Source organism: Myxocyprinus asiaticus, chromosome 23 (assembly GCF_019703515.2).
Source record: "Myxocyprinus asiaticus isolate MX2 ecotype Aquarium Trade chromosome 23, UBuf_Myxa_2, whole genome shotgun sequence".
NCBI classification, from domain to species: domain Eukaryota; kingdom Metazoa; phylum Chordata; class Actinopteri; order Cypriniformes; family Catostomidae; genus Myxocyprinus; species Myxocyprinus asiaticus.
In genome coordinates, this window is record NC_059366.1 from 24743909 (window position 1) to 24763876 (window position 19968).

General features: G+C 36.7%; 2 protein-coding genes across 3 annotated transcripts; both read left to right on the forward strand.

Annotated features, from left to right (window-relative positions):
• Positions 1–23: 23 nt before the first annotated feature.
• LOC127414136 (N(4)-(Beta-N-acetylglucosaminyl)-L-asparaginase-like) lies at positions 24–6154 on the forward strand. Of its 2 annotated transcripts, none has more exons than XM_051651920.1 (10): positions 24–509; positions 1077–1215; positions 1404–1560; positions 1703–1751; positions 2117–2155; positions 2620–2708; positions 3152–3167; positions 3325–3404; positions 3810–3914; positions 5433–6154. In XM_051651920.1, the coding sequence occupies exons 1-10, from the start codon at positions 401–403 to the stop codon at positions 5550–5552; spliced, it is 903 nt and encodes a 300-aa protein (XP_051507880.1). In that variant the 5' UTR covers positions 24–400; the 3' UTR covers positions 5553–6154. The 2 variants fall into 2 exon arrangements, with proteins under 2 accessions (XP_051507880.1, XP_051507881.1); XM_051651921.1 differs by having other exon boundaries at positions 3325–3392.
• A 140-nt stretch (positions 6155–6294) lies between these two features.
• LOC127414143 (ras-related protein Rab-1A) lies at positions 6295–19161 on the forward strand. Its single transcript, XM_051651930.1, has 6 exons — positions 6295–6458; positions 10923–10995; positions 11302–11397; positions 12622–12717; positions 16885–17016; positions 17961–19161. The coding sequence occupies exons 1-6, from the start codon at positions 6445–6447 to the stop codon at positions 18156–18158; spliced, it is 609 nt and encodes a 202-aa protein (XP_051507890.1). The 5' UTR covers positions 6295–6444; the 3' UTR covers positions 18159–19161.
• The last annotated feature ends 807 nt before the right edge of the window (positions 19162–19968 follow it).

Here is a 19968-nt window from a genome sequence, read left to right on the forward strand (position 1 = left end):
GTCACATGCTTCAAAAAGTGATCTTTATCGAAAGTATTGCTGTAGGGATTTTTTTTTCTCTCGAGAAAGGAGAGAAGAAAGAGTGGAATAATGGAAAGAAAATGATCCTAAATAAACCATGATTGCACAACAGCACAGTAGATGGCGATATTCATGCAGAATGCAACTCGCCAAAAAATAAAAGAAGAAGTATTGTTATTGGTTGTGAGAATTAATCGGCTAACCTAAACTTTAATGTGCTGCTTTTATTACAATAAACAGTCAATTTTAACTCGGACGCAACGGATTTACTGACGTTTATTTTGAAATCGTACCAATTGAATATGACCAAGACAAATGAGGGAAATTAATGTTTCCCGTACATAAACACAACACGGAAGTTTTTATGCATTTATGATAAATGGCAGCTATAGGGACGTGGTCTTTCTCTCGCCCTGCTGTAGAGAGAATGAGATGTATGCTTTTAGCTGGACAAAATGCCACAGATGTTGTAGAAACAGCAATGGCAGGTAAATGACCACGACACCTGTTCGACTACTTGAACTTTCATTATTAAAATGTGGTAGATGAATACAGGTACTTTTCATTTTGTTTAATGAGGGATCTATTTGGACTTTCTTTAAAAAAATGTCGACTGTGTGCCTTTTAAACAAAATATTCACCATTCAAGTGGTTTCGTGACTATAATTGGAGAATTCAAGTGTATGTTTGTAAATGTAGACAGGCATATGTTAAAGGTGTACTCAGTAATTTTTGTTTTGTCGTCTTGGACATGCACTGACACCTATGGGCATGGATGCAGCATCATTCAAATGCAATAGATTTCAGTTACCAATTAAAATAAATAAATAAATAAAAATCAGTTACCAATTGATATGACTGGATTCTTCATCTTATGTGATTGGTCATGATTTTATACATAGGTTTCAAAATTACAATTCATTTCTTCTGGAGTAACACTTTTTAATGAGGAAAAAATTACTATGTACACCTTTAAGACAGTGAGTAGACAGTTTTCTTATTTCCCTATTTTCTGACATTTTATAATGCATCTATTTTATTTCATGTTTTCTCAGTGGTTGAAGATGATGTAGAAACAGGACGGCACATTGTTGGCAGAGGAGGATACCCAAATTTCAAGGGAGTGGTTGAATGTGATGCTGCAATTATGGAAGGTGTGCCAGGAAGGTTTGGGGCAGTGGCTGCATTGCAAGGGTAAAAAATACTATGATGAGTCTTTATTGAGTCATGTTTCCATTAGAATTTCTTAAAATGACTCCAATGAAAAACATAACAAGAGCCTGAAAAAATAGTAATATCAGTTAGATTTTCCCCCCCTGTTCCCTTGTTGAGCCATCTTACATACTTTGTAAGGGTTTTCTTACATGCGTTTTCATTGCTAGTATAGCACAGCCATGTCGTGTAGCTCGCAAAGTGATGGACAGGAGTCCTCACAGCTTGCTGGTTGGAGAGGGAGCAGAGGCCTTCGCTCAGGAACTAGGCTTTACATCTGAACCCAATGACAACATGCTTTCTGATCATACAGCTGCTGCTTACCAGGTATTCACACACTGTCAATTACTCTTTGGCAGTTGATGTTTATCCACCACTATTTCAAATATAACAGAGAAAATATACTTTATATTGCTGACTGATCCATTTAACAACTTATATTCTGTGCTCTTTTTATATGTTCCGAAAGGACTTTCTTGATAAGAATAAAACTGTTAGCGGTGGGCATGATACAATAGGTAAGAGTCTAATATAATGCGAAAGCTCTCTCTGAGAAAAATAAAGTCAGGGAAAACATCTACTTGTCTCAAAAGATTAAGTCAAGGAAGACATTTACCGACTAATTGAAATCAATGTTTCTGATCATTAATATACATTAAAAAAAAAAATAATAATAATATGTCCTGTTTAATTATTAAGCATTTTACAATAAATCATTAGTGCATGAATTGCAATAGCTTTATTGATTGTGTTAAGAATAGAAAAGGTTTACTATTGTTCTCAGGGGTTTGTTTCATAATATAAGTTGTGCAATACATTTATCGTTGTTAAGCAGGTACTATTGTACTCGTGTCAGCAGAATTATTTTTTGTTTTTCTTGTAGGCCTTATAGCTCTTGATCTAAGTGGTAACATAACAGTAGGTAAGTATATCTTTTTTTTTTTTTCTCAAAAATCATCTTTATTTCCAGAAAAATATTGTTCTGATGAAGTACATGTATGCATCTATGTTCATACACTCAAAAAATATTTTAGCTTATTTTTGAGATTAACACATTTTAATTTCATAACAAAATTCCATTAAGTTGTGTAATTTTAAAATAAATTATTAAAAACATTTTTTTGTATTTTATTTTGTTAAAGATTACTCAATTTGATTTGATGGAATTTTGTCATGTAATTAAAATGTAATAATTTTTTTTTTTTTTTTTTTTTTTTTTAGTGTATTATACAATCAATTCCATGATACAATATTCATTTTTCTTGATGTATAATTATAGCATACAGGATCGACATTCAGCTTGTTTAAAGTTCCATGATAGAAGTTTAGACAAACTCTGTTAACAAAAAACCTTTATGTGTGCCTGCGTTTACATGCATTGTTTAGGAGTTTCAACGTCAGGAGCTCCCTTCAAATCACCAGGGCGGGTGGGAGATTCTCCGCTTCCAGGCTGTGGTCTTTATGCTGATCATACAGTAAGTGCTTTACCACTTAGGGCCCCAAATGTTACTTTTACTTTAGTTTCAGATTTAGATTAATTTGGTTTGTTCAAGTGACCCAAAATCTTTGATTCGAAGAAACATATTAAGGAATATACTGTTAGAGTGGGATACTTTTTTTCCTTTTTGAACACTTGTGTCAGTATCACTTTTACAAATATGTAGTCTATGATTATATTCCCCAAGCCCAGATTCATTTGGTTTTAGATGAGGGAAATAAGTCATTTGGTAAGACAGATTTGTAGGCTTTCAGACCAAGTTGGGGTGAAAGTGCCTAGACTCTAGATGTTCATAATTAGCTTCTTTTTTTTTTTTTTTTTTTTTTTTTTTTTTTTTTGCACCATTCAAGTAACACATTCATTTTATTTGTGAAAGGGTGACAAATTTCTTTTTTAATATATATTTTCTGTATTTTTTAGGTGGGCGCTGCTGCAGGTAGGTAATCTTGCTGCTCCTAACTGTTTTTGTTGAATCCTAGCTTCGGTTTTTCTAAATCTATTGCCTTTTATGTGCCTTTGGTCAGTTAATTACAAACATGAGGACTTACACTTAGACTACATACATTTAAAGTGTATTTTCTTTCTGTCTACAGCAACAGGTGATGGAGACAAAATCATGTGCTACTGCCCAAGCTTTCATGTTGTCCAACTGATGAGACAAGTATCTAATTCTGTTCAGTATAAATTAAAATACCTCCTTGGATATATGTTTAGTTTATAAATGTATATATAGAATTTTTAGTACAGTATATAAAGTTATTTTATTTATTTTGATCTCTTAATATTTAATTACTTGAATACATAAAAGTGGACCACTTGCGTCAAATGTATACGAGCTAGTTAAAAAGAAGTTCTTACACAGTAGTACAATTTATTTTGCATAGGCTATCTTGTGGATCTGGGAATTCCACATTTACATGAGAGTTTTTGAAAACAGAGGTGATATAATGTTATATAAATTGAAAAGAGTAAATTAAAATCTCATTAAGTCATTAGCTCAACGTTAGTCCTTTAAGCAAATTATATGTGTCTCACATTTCTGTCATAAATTAGATGTGTCATTGTTGTCTGCTTCCAGGGGTCAAATCCTAATGAAGCCTGTCGAGCTGTCCTTGATGACATACAGAGGAGAATAGGTGGAGATACATGCTTTGAAATTGGGCTTATTTCTTTAAATATAAAGGTATTTTTTTCCTACACTCTCTTCTAGATAATGAATTGAATATTATTAATACATATTGTTGGTATAATGGTTTAAATTGACAAAATTTTGTCATGATCAAAAAGCGATACAGTTGAAGTCAGAAGTTTAAATACACTTAGGCTGAAGTCATTTATTTATTTTTTTATCCCCTTTTCTCCCAGTTTGGAATGCCCAATTCCCACTACTTAGTAGGTCCTTGTGGTGGCGCGGTTACTCACCTCAATCCGGGTGGCGGAGGACAAGTCTCAGTTGCCTCTGCTTCTGAGACCGTCAATCCGCGCATCTTATCACGTGGCTTGTTGTGCATGACACCGCGGAGACTCCGCATGTGGAGGCTCATGCTGCTCTCCGCGATCCATGCACAACTTACCACGTGCCCCACTGAGAGCGAGAACCCCTAATTGCGACCACGAGGAGGTTAACCCGTGTGACTGTACTCTCCCTAGCAACCGGGCCAATTTGGTTGCTTAGGAGACCTGGCTGGAGTCACTCAGCACACCCTGGATTTGAACTTGCGACTCCAGGGGTCAGCGTCAATACTCGCTGAGCTACCCAGGCCCCCATTAAAACTCATTTTTCAACCACTCCACAGATTTCATATTAGTAAACTATAGTTTTGGGAAGTTGTTTAGGACATCTACTTTGTGCAGGACACGAGTCATTTTTCCAACAATTGTTTAATGACAGATTGTTTCACTTTTAATTGACTATATCACAATTCCAGTGGGTCAGAAATGTACATACACTAAGTTAACTGTGCCTTTAAGCAGCTTGGACAATTCCAGAAGATGATGTCAAGCCTTTAGACACTAAGCCAATTAGCTTCTGATAGGCTAATTGGTTAATTGAAGTCAATTGGAGGTGTACCTGTGGATGTATTTTAAGGCCTACCTTCAAATTCAGTGCCTCTTTGCTTGACATCATAGGAAAATCAAAAGAAATCAGCCAAGACCTCAGAAAAATAATTGTGAACCTCCACAAGTCTGGTTCATCTTTGGGAGCAATTTCCAAATGTCGGAAGGTACCACGTTCATCTGTACAAACAATAGCACGCAAGTATAAGCACCATGGGACCACGCAGCCATCGTACTGCTCAGGAAAGAGATGCATGCTGTCTCCTAGAGATTAACTTAGTTTGGTGCGAAAAGTGCAAATCAATCCCTGAACAACAGCAAAAGACCTTGTTAAGATGCTTGAGGAAACAGGTAGACAAGTATCTATATCCACAGTAAAAATATTTCTATATCGACATAACCTGAAAGGCTGCTCAGCAAGGAAGAAGTCACTGCTCCAAAACTGCCAAAGACAGGGAATGTTTTCTACGATTAAATGTCAGGAATTGTGAAAAACTGAGTTTAAATGTATTTGGCTAAGGTGTATGTAAACTTCTGACTTCAACTGTATCTACATTGTTATGAGATGTATTTTCTTTGGGGGGGGGGGGGGGGTCCTGTAATTTGCAGTTAAGTACTGTTCTGTCTCATAATTCTCCCACAGGGAGAGGTTGGAGCTGCATCCTCTGTGGAATTTCCATACACATTCTGGAATCAAGGGATGGATTCAGTGGAGGAGCAAGTCATTAACCAACCTTCCTCGAATACATCTCTAAACAATTAATTTCTACTCATTAAATGTCCACTCAGTATTTTTTGTTTGTCATCTTGGACTTACACTGACACCTAGTGGCATGGATACAGCATCATTTAAAATCAACAGTTTATAGTTACCAATGCAGGGTGGTAACTGAGATTAAGTGATTAGTATTCGGCTGGTCATGTGATGGCTCCCATTAGGAGAGCCTCTCGATGCAGAAAATAAGGTCACTGATATGACTGGAGTCTTCATCCCATGTGAGTCATCATGATTTTATACATATGTTTCAAAATTACTGTTTATTTCTTTAGGAGGAAAACCTTTTTAATGTGAAATAATTACTGCCTTTAGTACCAACATGTTACCTTTAAACATGGTAGGACCACGATTTGTTTAACTTTGCAATGCTTTATATAATGATACATTGTTGATCACTCTACACAATAAATCTAAAAAGCTGTAATTTGACTCAGTCTCATATGTGACACAGACATGATCAGTGATCACCAGTGACTCAAACTGGCATTAGCCAATGCCACGTTTCACAAATTACGTAATTCTTTACCCCTCTAGATAGGGGGCAGGATTGCGGTAGTCTTGACTGTGAACTCATCGGGAAGGTTCTATCAATTGTTGTGGGGATTGTAGTCCATTACACAGAGACCTTCCCTTCGAGAAAATCAAATGATATCTGAATTGAACTACATCTTCCGCAAAGACTAGGATGACGACATTGCCTACGCAATCTGTTTGAGGAGTTCCTATTTCCTGGTTGAAGAGTCAGACATTTTGGATTCAATCTGACTAGCCTTTGCGGCAGTAGCTAGCCAGCTAGTTACGTTTTAATTCTTGTTCATCTTCACGCCGCGGATTTCTTTTGTTAGAAGAAAAGCGGGTTCACAGTGTCAAGTTCACGATGAATCCCGAATAGTAAGTGAATGAGTTTTTACTTGGCTTGTTAGTCGTTATTTATGTTATAATTTACCTGTAGCTACTTTTGACAGGCGGCAGTGCTGTTGACTAGCTGTATAATCTTACTACCAACACGGATGACGCTTCTTGTTGTATTTCACTCCGTAAAAACAAGAAAGCTTAATGATTTTCAAAACCTGTACTTCCTGAACACCTCACAAGCCATCACTGAGTAAATAACAACTATGCAACTTTTGTTTCTGAACGGCTTTTGTTGTGTAGCCGAGCTCAGCCGGTCTGCCGTTTCGGGGGAAATATTTGTTTATGACAAACAGAGCTCCTTATTTAGTCATACCACACTTTTATCGATTGTTAAATTGTGTGTTTTTTTTTTGTTTCTGTTGTCATTTCCGTTCAACAAGCACATGTTAGTTGTCAGGCTTCAGCAAAAGTCAATATGTAGGCTAGCAGATGTAATCTAACATCTCTGGGTAGTATTTTACTAACTTTTCCAACAGTTTGATGGGCAAGTGAGGAAGATAAATAATTGGTTAAGCATGGTTAACATGTTTAGTAACATGCCGTTAAAGACTGTTGTTATACAGACATGGATTAGATAACTGCTTATAAAATAAGATGTCAGTGTAAAGAACATGGGCGTGTAAATTACTGATGAGTAATCGGAGCCGGTTGCGTTCATGTATTTGCTAAAACAGCTTTCAGAGTAGCTAAAAGTTAAGTTTATAGTCTTTAATTCATGTGTTTTATCATTTTGATGTGCTGGACACTGAAATACCACACACAGTCATGTGCCTTGTTGCTCAACACTGTACTTTGTCATTACAGGTGTATGATTACTCTATAGTCATCGTCAGGGTTTTTATTATTAATGTGATTACAAATTAAAGATGGTTATATGCATTTCCACAACAGCAGCCTGATTTGTGCCATCGCCATTTATCTGTTTCCTTTTCAGTAATAATTGATAACTTAGTCTTAAGTGTTTTGTTGTTAATGCCATTGCTTTGTTCTTCATGTGTTTTATTGCAGTGAATTGTGAGGTTTCCACACTGCTTATTAAAAGTCTGAATGTGCATATGTCAAGTATGTTGCAAGGAACTGAAGTGCCCATCCCTTCCTCTATTGTGAAGTAGTCATGTGTAGGTCACATGCCAATTTACATGCTGCACGCTCTATTACAACTTTCACTAGTCTGAGTGTTGGGCAGCTCAGTTACTTAACAGACTTCATATCAGTTGTTGCATTTATTTTATATGGGCGGAATAGTAGTTCATCACATGATTTGTATCAAAGAACCAACACTGTAGTTGTTTAAGGGTAAAACATGTTGTACAGACATAATGTTGTGGCTTTGTGAGATAACATGAATCGTGATTAAACCAAGATGGTTAGTAAGTATTAGAGCCCGACCGATATGGGATTTTTGAGACCGATACTGACTTAAAAGGAGGAAAATTCACTGATTACCGATATGGTGGCAGATATAGCTAATTTTTGAGCTGGAATGAAGACAAAGCTTTTCTATGTGGATTTTGCACCGATATGACTATGCAAAGGTACTCAGAAGGCTGCTTAAATATTTTTATCAAAGAATATTTGACATTATTATTATACACTGTCAACAAATTCTAGAAATGAACACTGAGAAAATAAAGAATAATAAACATACAATAAATAGCTAAATAAACATCAGTACTGTATGTTTAGTATCAGTCAATGGCTGACCATTAAAATAAATAGCTAAATAAACATCTGTAGTACTATTTAGTATCAGTAAAATGCTGACCATTTAAATAAAGAATAAATAAAAATAAAATAAATAGCTAAATAAACATCAGGGGCCTATTGCACCAGCTATACGTAAGTTACAACTTAGCCTAGTGGTAGTGTAAATGGGCACTAAGTCAAAATCTATGCACTACTAAATATTTGAGTATTGCACCATTAAATTTAGGTAGAGCATAACCCTATGTATAAACTAAATATTTACAGAAACCTCCGACCAGGAGTAACGGATTGAATAAAAAAGCAGACTCACTCAATGACATCAGTGAGCTCATGTGTTGGTTGACAGGCTTCAGTCCTTTCAGCATATACAGTTCCTATATATTATTATTTACACAGGACAAATATACTATTTATTAAATCTACTTTTATAACCTTTTGTATTTTAATGTCTGGAAAACCAGACTTTTAAATATTACATTTTATAAATGCAACGACTGGAATTGTTCGGTTGAAGGGGGTACCAAACTGTGAATCCTGAACAAAACAGTTTGGTGAATACATGTTTACACATTAGCTTCCACTCAGCTGACAAGCAATGAAAGTAGCTATGTAGTTAGCTAGTTAACTATAAGCTCGTTGTCAAAGAGAGTAAAAGATGGACCAGCATTGCGTCTCACCAACTAGGTAACAACGTAGCGTGAAATCAACACTCAACAGACACAATCCATCTCCGCACCGTTGTCTGCTGAGCTGCAAAAAGATGCTCTGATGTTTACCTTTCAATCTGCTACATTGACAAACACTGACTGCACTGACAAACTATAGCTGGCTAACAGCAAACAGACATGAGTGACATGGTTGTCAGGGACAGGGTTAATATTCTATTAGTTATATAAAATGATGGGGTCATTGTATATTAACTTTCCAGTATGTATTTCACAAACTAGTTAGAAATTTACCGAGAACACACCGCTGAACTCCTCCCTGTCTGCAGAGCCACCGTCAGCTCAGAGTCAGCTCTGTAAACAATGGAGTTGGAGCGTGCTCTGCTGGACAAACTACGTAATGACACCAATTCTAAAGCATTGTTTTCTGCATTATATGTTCTGAAAAAAGTTTTCATATATGCGCATATCGGTAAACATATACAGCGATACCGATATATCAGTGAAGGGCTAATATCGGCTGATATTATCGGCCGACCGATATATCGGTCGGGCACTAGTAAGTATGAGATCAGGCTTTTGTCTGTCCTTTCTGTTTCCAAGACACATACACCAGTGCTCATTTGAAAGATTTCATGCAAAATTCCACAATTGTTTACCCTTGACACTCCTTTAAGACTCACAGCTCTTTTGATTTTCCTGGACCTTATTCTCAAACAAAGAGAGGAGTTACGACCAGTGTTAAAATGAGCTATTTAATTGTGGATATTGTTATCATTGTCATAATAGTTTCCATGAGTTTCACCATTTTAGACCCGTTTTACCTAAGCTATTCAAAAACAATTTGCAGTGTATAAACTGAGCTTTTACTTGAAACTTTTTTTTGGTAGTGAATCTGCACATAAGTGTGTTTACTGTTAACTGCAGTCAACCTAACAAGGAGAGCATGACTTGAATTCAGTGTAGTGGGCGGGAGAGGAAACCATCGTCTTTGCTGAGTTGGTGATCTGGTGTTGACCAGGCCGATCCTCTGATGAAAATGTCCGTCCTTTGCACTTTTCTTACAAGAAAACGTTGAATGGGGCCAAAGGATTTAGTACAATAGGCAAAATTCCCCCTCTTAGGAATGCTTAATCAGCTTACTCAAGTTTCCCTACCTCAGGGTGCCTCAAGCACATTGTGTATTTTTATGTAAAATAAACAGCAATTTAATTCTACTCCTGAATGCAAAGGTGGATCATATGGAACATGGGGACTGATTTACCGCATGTTCAACTGAGTTACGTCAGACAATGGCCTTCCAGTGCTAGGTTGGAAGGGACTGACCTATTTCACAGGTTGCAGGGGGATTTTAATTACCTCATTCCTATAATACATATAATGTAATGCACAAGAAAATCAACAGTCTCCTCAAGTTTCGACGTGTTGTGCATTTTGAGATGCCATGCTGCTCACTACAATTGTAAAGAGGGGTTATCTGAGTTACCGTAGCCTTTCTGTCAGCTCGAACCAATCTGGTCATTCTCCGTTGACCTCTCTCATCAACAAGGCGTTTCCATCTGCAGAACTGCCGCTCACTGGATGTTTTCTGCTTTTGGCACCATTCTGAGTAAACTCTAGAGACTGTTGTATGTGAAAATCCAAGGAGATCAGCAGTTACAAAAATACTCAAACCAGCCTGTCTGGCACCAACAATCATGCCACGGTCGAAATCACTGAGATAATATTTTTCCCCCCATTCTGATGGTTGATGTGAACATTAACTGAAGCTCCTGACTCATATCTGCATGATTTTATGCATTGCACTGCTGCCACATGATTGGCTGATTTAGATAATTGCATGAATAAGTAGGTGTTCAGGTCTTCCTAATAAGCTGCTTAGTGAATGTAGATGACAAAGAATTACCAATTATTCAAGCAATATACTGTTTGCATCAATTATTTCATTTTACACATGACTCTCTCTCTCTTTTTTTTTTTTTAAATGAGCATTGCCAAAAATTGTAGAACTGCTATGGCTAACATGAAAATGAAAGGAGACTATTTTCTTGCTTTTTCCTCTTTACAGTGACTATTTATTCAAGTTGCTCTTGATTGGTGACTCTGGTGTTGGAAAGTCTTGCCTCCTCCTCCGATTTGCAGTAAGTGTGCCATTTCCTTCCTGTATTGGGACATTGTCATCATTTTTACTTGCCATTTTGTGTTAGTATTAGGTCGCAGCAACCACAATAAATATAGTTGACTCTTGAGTTCGTTATGGGATACTACCATACTCCTCTTTCTATTTCTGCTGTATAAAGATATGGCAGAAAATGCCATTACAAATTCAGCTAGTGAATTCAGTTTAAATTCAGGAGGCTGATTGTAATGTGAACAGTGTAGGGTAAGATATGACTGGTCTTGAGTACTGAAACATCTATTTTACCTACTCATTTTCTTTTTTTCAGGATGACACATACACAGAAAGCTACATTAGCACTATTGGTGTGGACTTTAAAATAAGAACTATAGAATTAGACGGAAAGACCATCAAACTTCAAATCGTAAGTTCCTGTCTCCTATGAAGATTATTTGTGATGATACTTGTTGCACTTTGACAAACAGTAATAGTTTAATCAGTGTCTGTAATGAAATGTGGTTAATTTGACAAATTAATTCAACATTCAACCATGTGATTGTTAGTGCGAAACAAGAACTATGGAACTAATTTCGGAATAGCATGTTACTGTATGTAGCATGCATGGTGTGAATTATGGGCGGTCTAGGGGGGTCTCAGACCCCCTGAATGCAACAGGAAACCCCCTGGAAAGCTGATTTGCGCATTCTTGGGGGGTCTCATTTAAAATCATGAGATTAATTAAATACGATGTTTAACTCCATTATTATAAACGTTGTAGCAATGTTTATATTAAATTTGACATCAAAATGTTTAATTCTTTGTGTGATTTTTCTAAAACCTGATTGGAACCGGAGCTGATCAGATCGGAGCAGCAGCTCCCTCCCTCTCTCGCTCGCTCACGCGTGTGTGCATGATGGGACGTTTTAAGTAATTTGCATTCTTTGTATGTGGAATTTAATAATCATTGAAGCTCAACAAGAGAAGTATCACCCAAAAAGCTACAATGTCATGAAACGCAAACACCAGCGAAGTGGTAGGCCTTCTGCAGTCAGCAGCATCTAAACAGTTTAAGGTTTTTACAAACAGTCAGACACTTATTGATGCGTGAGGCAAAGTGTCTTGAAAATGATTGAAATTCTTTTTAGCAAAATGTCTCGAATATAAATGTGTATATTGTTTGAAAGTTTTCAAAGTTAAGTTTTTAACCAAAAAGGTAAGTTGTAAGTTCATAACAGTAGATAAACAAGTATTTTTAAGGGGGAGAAGTTGACCGGGCTTTTTTTCCTTTCATCTTCTCATGATTTTATTTGTTTTATCCATTTTTTTTTTTTTTTTTTTTTTTTTTTGTTTGTTTGTTTGCTCTAAACGGCATATAATATTTTTTTACATATTTTTTCCATTTCCCCTGGCATTGTTTTTCGAGCCTAATGGGAATACCTGATTCAAATATTTTATATAGGCCTATTTGTTAACGTAAAATATTTATCATAATATGTATTTAAAAATATATTTTTATGACCTGCGTTACCAAAATCAATTACTTAGGGTATGCGTCCATCGAACACCAATACTACAGTTGGAATTGTATTTTGTGAGAGTATATTTGGATTTGGTTCAGGAGTCATATATTATTCTGTCTTCCTTACAGTGGGATACAGCAGGGCAAGAGAGGTTTCGCACAATCACTTCCAGCTACTACAGAGGAGCACATGGCATTATTGTAGTCTATGATGTTACAGATCAGGTAAGCTTATCCACGTCTTAAACCAGATAGCACATGTACAGTTGTGCTCAAAAGTTTGCATACCCTGGAAGAAATTGTGTAATTTTGGCATTGATTTTGAAAATATGACTGATCATGCAAAAAAAACTGACTTTTATTTAAGGATAGTGATCATATGAAGCCATTTATCATCACATAGTTGTGTGACTCCTTTTTAAATCATAATGATAACAGAAATCACCCAAATGGCCCTGATCAAAAGTTTACATACCCTTGAATGTTTGGCCTTGTTACAGACACACAAGGTGACACACACAGGTTTAAATGGCAATTAAAGGTTAATTTCCCACACCTGTGTCTTTTTAAATTGTAATTAGTGTCTGTGTATAAATAGTCAATAAGTTTGTTAGCTCTCACGTGGATGCACTGAGCAGGCTAGATACTGAGCCATGGGGAGCAGAAAAGATCTGTCAAAAGACCTGCGTAACAAGGTAATGGAACTTTATAAAGATGGAAAAGGATATAAAAATATATACAAAGCCTTGAAAATGCCAGTCAGTACTGTTCGGTCACTTATTTAGAAGTGGTAAATTCGGGGATCTCTTGATTCCAAGCCAAGGTCAGGTAGACCAAGAAAGATTTCAGCCACAACTGCCAGAAGAATTGTTCAGGATACAAAGAAAAACCCACAGGTAACCTCATGAGAAATACAGGCTGCTCTGGAAAAAGACGGTGTGGTTGTTTCAAGGAGCACAATACGACGATACTTGAACAAAAATGAGCTGCATGGTCGAGTTGCCAGAAAGAAGCCTTTACTGCACCAATGCCACAAAAAAGCCCGGTTTACAATATGCCCGACAACACCTTGACACGCCTCACAGCTTCTGGCACAATGTAATTTGGAGTGACGAGACCAAAATAGAGCTTTATGGTCACAAACATAAGCGCTATGTTTGGAGAGGGGTCAACGAGTATTGTGCTCCTTGAAACAACCACACCGTCTTTTTCCAGAGCAGCCTGTATTTCTCCTGAGGTTACCTGTGGGTTTTTCTTTGTATCCTGAACAATTCTTCTGGCAGTTGTGGCTGAAATCTTTCTTGGTCTACCTGACCTTGGCTTGGAATCAAGAGATCCCCAAATTTTCCACTTCTTAATAAGTGATTGAACAGTACTGGCTGGCATTTTCAAGGCTTTGGATATCTTTTTATATCCTTTTCCATCTTTATAAAGTTCCATTACCTTGTTACACAGGTCTTTTGACAGTTCTTTTCTGCTCCTCATGGCTCAGTATCTAGCCTGCTCAGTGCATCCACGTGAGAGCTAACAAACTCATTGACTATTTATACACAGACACTAATTGCAATTTAAAAAGCCACAGGTGTGGGAAATTAACCTTTAAACCATTTAAACCTGTGTGTGTCACTTTGTGTATCTGTAACAATGTCAAACATTCAAGGGTATGTAAACTTTTGATCAGGGCCATTTAGGTGATTTCTGTTACCAATATGATTTAAAAAGGAGCCAAACAACTATGCGATAATAAATGGCTTCATATGATCACTATCCTTATGCATGATTTTGCATGATCAGTCATATTTTCAAAATCAATGCCAAAATTTCACAATTTCTGCCAGGGTATGCAAACTTTTGAGCACAACTGTATATCTCTGAGATGTCTGTTTAAGAGCATTTCATATGGAAAGCCTCGCATTCTAATTATTCTGCTAAATATCTTAAAAAGAGCAGATTTACATGCATTCTAAAGGCCTTTGTAAACCAGACAAATTTCTGTCGTGATTTCTCGCTGCAATTACATTTTTCAGCCATCCTCACCTGGAGCGAATATTCGTACCGAATTGCGCATCGACAAAGCGACAATTTTTTTTTTTTTAACAGTGATTGTTTTTTTTTTTTGTTCTTTTTTTTTTTTTTTTTTTTGCCGGGTGATGAAATGTCCTGACCAATCAAATCTGAGCTTTGGATCACATGTCAGGAGCTGCCGCAGCTACTGAAACCAGCGCAACAGGTTACAGCGCTAAAGCACAAAAAGCTGTTTTGACCACCGACATTAAACGCTGAAGGAATTCGAGGAACAAGTCCTGAGCCAGCAGTGAGGATGTGTTTCATTTGCATCAAATGCCTTAAAACGTAAAAAAAAAAAAATATCATATGGGATCTCTTAAAGGAATAGTTCACCCAAAAATTAAAATTCTCTTATTGTTCACTTACCCTGATGCCATCCCAGATGTGTATGACTGTCTTTCTTCAGCAGAACACAAATACAGATTTTTAGAAGAAGATAGAGCTCTGTCAGGTCCTTATAATGCAAGTAAACGGGTGCCAGCACTTTGACAGTCCAAAAGTCAAATTTAGTCAATCAATGAATGTCTTCTGAAGCAAATCAAGAAGTTTGTGTAAAAAATTAATTGATAATTAAAACGTTATTAACTCTTAAAAAGTGCTTCCTGCCAGCAGTTGACGCATCAAGTAGCTGTCATGTGACGCAAGCACACTGGCGAGTTCACGAGAGAATCCAGAAGCGGCGCTTATTTACAACGGAAGAACAAACATCAAGCGAATGTTCGGCCATTTCAAACAGCATCAGATCCCTGGACGGAAGCGGCGATTTAAAGTTAAAAACTTTTTAATTATTGACTTCTTTCTTACATAAACCTATCAATTCGCTTCCGAAGACATTCATTGATTGACTGGAGTCGTGTGGATTACTGTTATGCTGCATAAATGTGACTTTTGGACCATCAAAGTGCTGGCACCCGTTTACTTGCATTATAAGGACCTGACAGAGCTCTATCTTCTAAAAATCTTTTAATTGTGTTCTGCTGAAGAAAGGCAGTCTGGGATGGCATCAGGGTACGTGAATAATGAGAGAATTTTCATTTTTGGGTGAACGATTCCTTTAACATGCAAATAATATTGCTGCATTGCTGCCTATCATCCCCTATAAAAAAACAAAACACTGATCTTACATGGATTTTCTTCATAATGAATTCCATATTGCTGCATTTTTTTCCCTTTGCATTTAATCTTAAGCGAGTTCTCTTACATCTCTAATATAACACATATTGCGGCATATTTTCCTTTGTATCACCTTTGAAACAATGAAATAATGTTTGTCTTGGTATGAAAATGCCTTTGTCTACCACACAAAATCATTATTTCTGTGCAATTGTTAATAGCTGTTAACATATCTAATAATGGGTCAGACTGAATATGGGTTTTGTTGGATGAGATCGGTTTCATTGCTTGCATTATATAGACTCTTTGAGCGTTTAAATCCGGTCATGTTTAATTAGGAACGTGTTTTGAGCAAATGTAGATTCATGCAATGAGATACATACAACCATAGTTCCAAATGACAACATCTGTTACAACAGTCATTATATGCATTATGCAGTGATTTTAAACAAATGTACTTAACACAAGTATATAAAGAATGCCTGGCAGTGGCATATAATCAGCATTGTTTCAAATTATACATGTTTTAACCGTAAATATAATTTTTTTCCCCCACTCAATTCTTTCTAATCACCCCTCAGACTGTCTACACAAGAAAATACTGCCAGTCAACTTGTTCAGTAGGTGAACTGAAATAGTTTGTGAAGTGTCTCGTGTTTTCTTTCTCGTTGAGCAAATCAACAGCAAACGCTTCATCACTGCTGCAGCTTGTAGAGAAATCAGTTTTCAGTTTTTTGCTTGTCAAGAACTTCTCATGGACCGTCATTGGTGGAGTGCAGACCAGCAGAAAAGTGCTTTTCGCCACCTACCGTACCGGGCTAAAATATCTTGTCGATTAGCACCACCTGTTGTAAAGGTGTGAATGTGCTAACGATGGTCATTCACATTACTTTCTATGTGCAAGAGCCATTTGTCGGCAATTAGCCTCTCATAATCGTGTCACCTTTGGTGTGTAAAGATCTTCTGCTGAATGTATTTTTGCCATCCGAGAGAAAACGTATTGTAGATGTATTGCAGATGAGCAAACAATCAAAAAAATTAGTCTTCTAGATGAAAACACACACATCAAAAAGACATCTGGGTGATGTACGTGTGTTATCAGGGAAGAAAGTCTTCACTTCGTACACCTGTGGAAATATGTTGAAAAATAAGATGACCAGGTTTTTACTTATGCTCCTCAAGGTTTTTTATGTTTCTTTTTTCATCCCCCAGGATTCCTTCAATAATGTTAAACAGTGGCTACAGGAGATTGACCGCTACGCCAGTGAAAATGTTAACAAGTTATTGGTTGGCAACAAGTGCGACTTAACGACAAAAAAAGTGGTGGACTATACAACGGCAAAGGTAATGTTACTATACTCATAGTGGAATTTTTATTTATTTTTTTTATTTTTTATATTATACCAGACTTTGGGAATATATGGCTCAGGTCCAAAACCTAGTGAGCTGCCTTGCAGTCTGCTGCTTATATAGGTAGCTGCCTTATAAGGCAGCATCTTAACTGAAATGGAACTGGGCAGCAACTGTATACGTCATATAAATAGTGCTCTTTACACAATGCGCAGAGGAGACTCGACTCACAATTGGTTTCAATAGAGTTTGGTATTGGCGTGTTGCAAAGATAATGAAGTGATACTGTAATGAGCATAAAAACATAAGACGTGCACATTTTGGGTAAAATAGATTGAATTTTGGGTTGCTTTCTCTGCAAAGGATTTGTGTGATACTGCCTTAGCATTTAACCAAAATGACTATTTACCTTTTGGAACAGTCTTCGCCTCTGGAGCAGGACTATGATGCCTGCATCAGAAATGCTCTGATACACTCACGGATAAGCAGTTCTTCGCTCAAATATAGAAAGTGGAAACGGTTGAGCAACGATATACTGATTATGTTGACTGGTCTTGACTGAGTGAAGAACTTAAAACAGTCTGTATCAAATTAGATGAAGCAACATGTCACACCCTCGGATTACATTGACCAATGGCAGTAAGGTGTTTATTAGCTGGTACAAATTATTTTTGAATATTCACTCTGGCAAGCTGTTTCAAAGAACCACAGCAAACTCAAATACCTTTTATCTAGATTTAGTTTAAAATTACATCATACTCTTTGATTTCGCTATAAGTATATTGGGACCTTAACATGCTGCCTCTAGAGGTAGCCCACTAGGTTTTTTTAACAAAGCCTTTAAGTGTAGATGCTGGTCTAAAGAAGACTTGCAATTGTTCACTTTTGTAACTGAATTATTCACAACTGAAAGAACCTCTTGGTATATCTCTCTGCAGGAATTTGCTGATTCCCTTGGCATTCCTTTCTTAGAAACTAGCGCTAAGAATGCCACCAATGTGGAGCAGGCCTTCATGACTATGGCTGCTGAGATCAAGAAAAGAATGGGCCCTGGAGCCACAGCTGGTGGTGCTGAGAAGTCTAACGTAAAGATCCAGAGCACTCCAGTGAAGCCTGCATCTGGAGGCTGCTGCTGAGGCCCCCTCTCCCCTAGCCCCACTCACCTCGGCCCCTGGATATTGGAGCGAGCCCCAAAATATGAGAAAGAGAGAGGATTAGATAATTTGCTATTGAGCAAAGAGTGAATGTGGAAAATAGAAGGAATAAAAGAGTGTGAAAACAGGCAACAATTTAAGTTACCCAAATTGTACTGTGTAGCTGCATTATCAAAAAAACAATCTAAAATCTGCTGCCCCCTTCCCTTGCTTTCCCCAAAACAAAAACTGATAAGAGGTCAGAGATTTGGTAACGGTCAGCCCCCATCACCCCTACCTCCTGTCAGGGGCTGCTTTTAACAAACCCACCCCAAGAAAGGATGGATTTCATTTTCACTCAATGATTTTAAATCCTCTGTGTGCAGGTTTCGAAGAATAATGTTTGTATTTATCTCTGCATTCCTACTGCAGGGCTGGTCTGTGGTCAGATGTCAATGACTCTTTCTGTCCTTTACTGTTCTTACTTTATTCCTTGTTGATTATTTTACAGTTTATATTGCATGTGTAGGTTTCTGTCTCCATAGATTGTTTTGCCAGTTCTGACCAACTGGACAACAGTGGTTCACAGTCTAACATCAGACTAGTAAGATATATGTACATATACATTATGTATATATGTGTAAGATCTGAGTTGACAGCTCTGATGTGTTAATTACAGGATTTAAGTAGTTTTACCTTCTTTTGCATTTAATTTGTGGATGCAGACTCTTATAATTGTTGCGCAATGTGTAACAGTTACAAAAAATATAATTTTTGTACAATACTGTACAATATCAATATGTCAGTATGTTCTCGGTGGGACATGTAAAACCCCTGTATGAGTTTTATTTATTCCACATTTATAAGCAAATATATTGTTACATTAATCTACGATCCCTCAATACTGGCCATTACCTGCGGAATACATCGAAAGCAACAATTTCACAATTGCATATGTGACTCAAACACTATGTTCTCTTTTTCATAATAAAGGCAAATTAATTCATTTTTGAATGAACTTGGAAGCAATTCATGTTTAGTATTTCATTTAATGGCTAGTTAAAATTGTGATTAGAGTTTTAGATATTTCACTGGTCCCAGAGGAGGCATTTAGTGTATACATAATTCTCTTTTAAGATTAAAACTGAAAGGCCATACATAATCGGGTATAGAGATCTGGATACCATCAGCCATCTGGAATAAATGCATGTTTCTACTGTTTAGAATAAAAAAATCTTTCCATGCAACTTTAGAAAACCTTCAATCTAAGGCCTCTGTGAGTGCGTCTGTTAATTTATGTCAAGAATTTAAAAACCAACAGGAGGAATCACTGTAAAACTATTTGGCTTTACAATTGTTCAAGTATCTTCTGCTTCTCAAAGGAATGCAATGTTAACCAAGTCAATATACAGATAAAATATCAAAAAGGGGATCATGTATTGTTAAAAAAAATTTAATCGCATAAAATGTCAATGTACGAACAATACAAAAAAACATAAGTTACACTTCAGTGTGTTAATTCTGCTGTTGAAGTTTCTCCAAGACACTGCCTTTAGTTTTGTTTAATCTGCAGTCAACAACATTCACCTGTAGGCCTATTCACAAAATGAATTGTGCTTCTTTGTAATTTAGTGGGTTAACACAGTCATTGAAAACATGGAAATATCAGGGAATTTTTAAAATAGGAATTTTCAGGCCTGGAAGTCATGGAAATTTCTGAATATGAATATATTTTTTTCTTAAACATTCCATTGACTAGAAAATGTGAGTGCAACTTCTAGAGAAGTCTCTCTTTTTTTATCTAACAAAAATA

Excerpts from the sequence above, each read along its gene's own strand:
- LOC127414143 (XM_051651930.1), top strand. Across the intron at positions 10,996-11,301 it reads GCCTCCTCCTCCGATTTGCA|GATGACACATACACAGAAAG; the intron begins GTAAGTGTGCCA and ends TCTTTTTTTCAG. Across the intron at positions 12,718-16,884 it reads TCTATGATGTTACAGATCAG|GATTCCTTCAATAATGTTAA; the intron begins GTAAGCTTATCC and ends TTCATCCCCCAG.
- LOC127414136 (XM_051651920.1), top strand. The coding sequence starts at position 401 with ATGGCAGCTATAGGGACGTGGTCTTTCTCTCGCCCTGCTGTAGAGAGA. Across the intron at positions 1,752-2,116 it reads CGGTGGGCATGATACAATAG|GCCTTATAGCTCTTGATCTA; the intron begins GTAAGAGTCTAA and ends TTTTTCTTGTAG. Across the intron at positions 2,156-2,619 it reads AAGTGGTAACATAACAGTAG|GAGTTTCAACGTCAGGAGCT; the intron begins GTAAGTATATCT and ends TGCATTGTTTAG.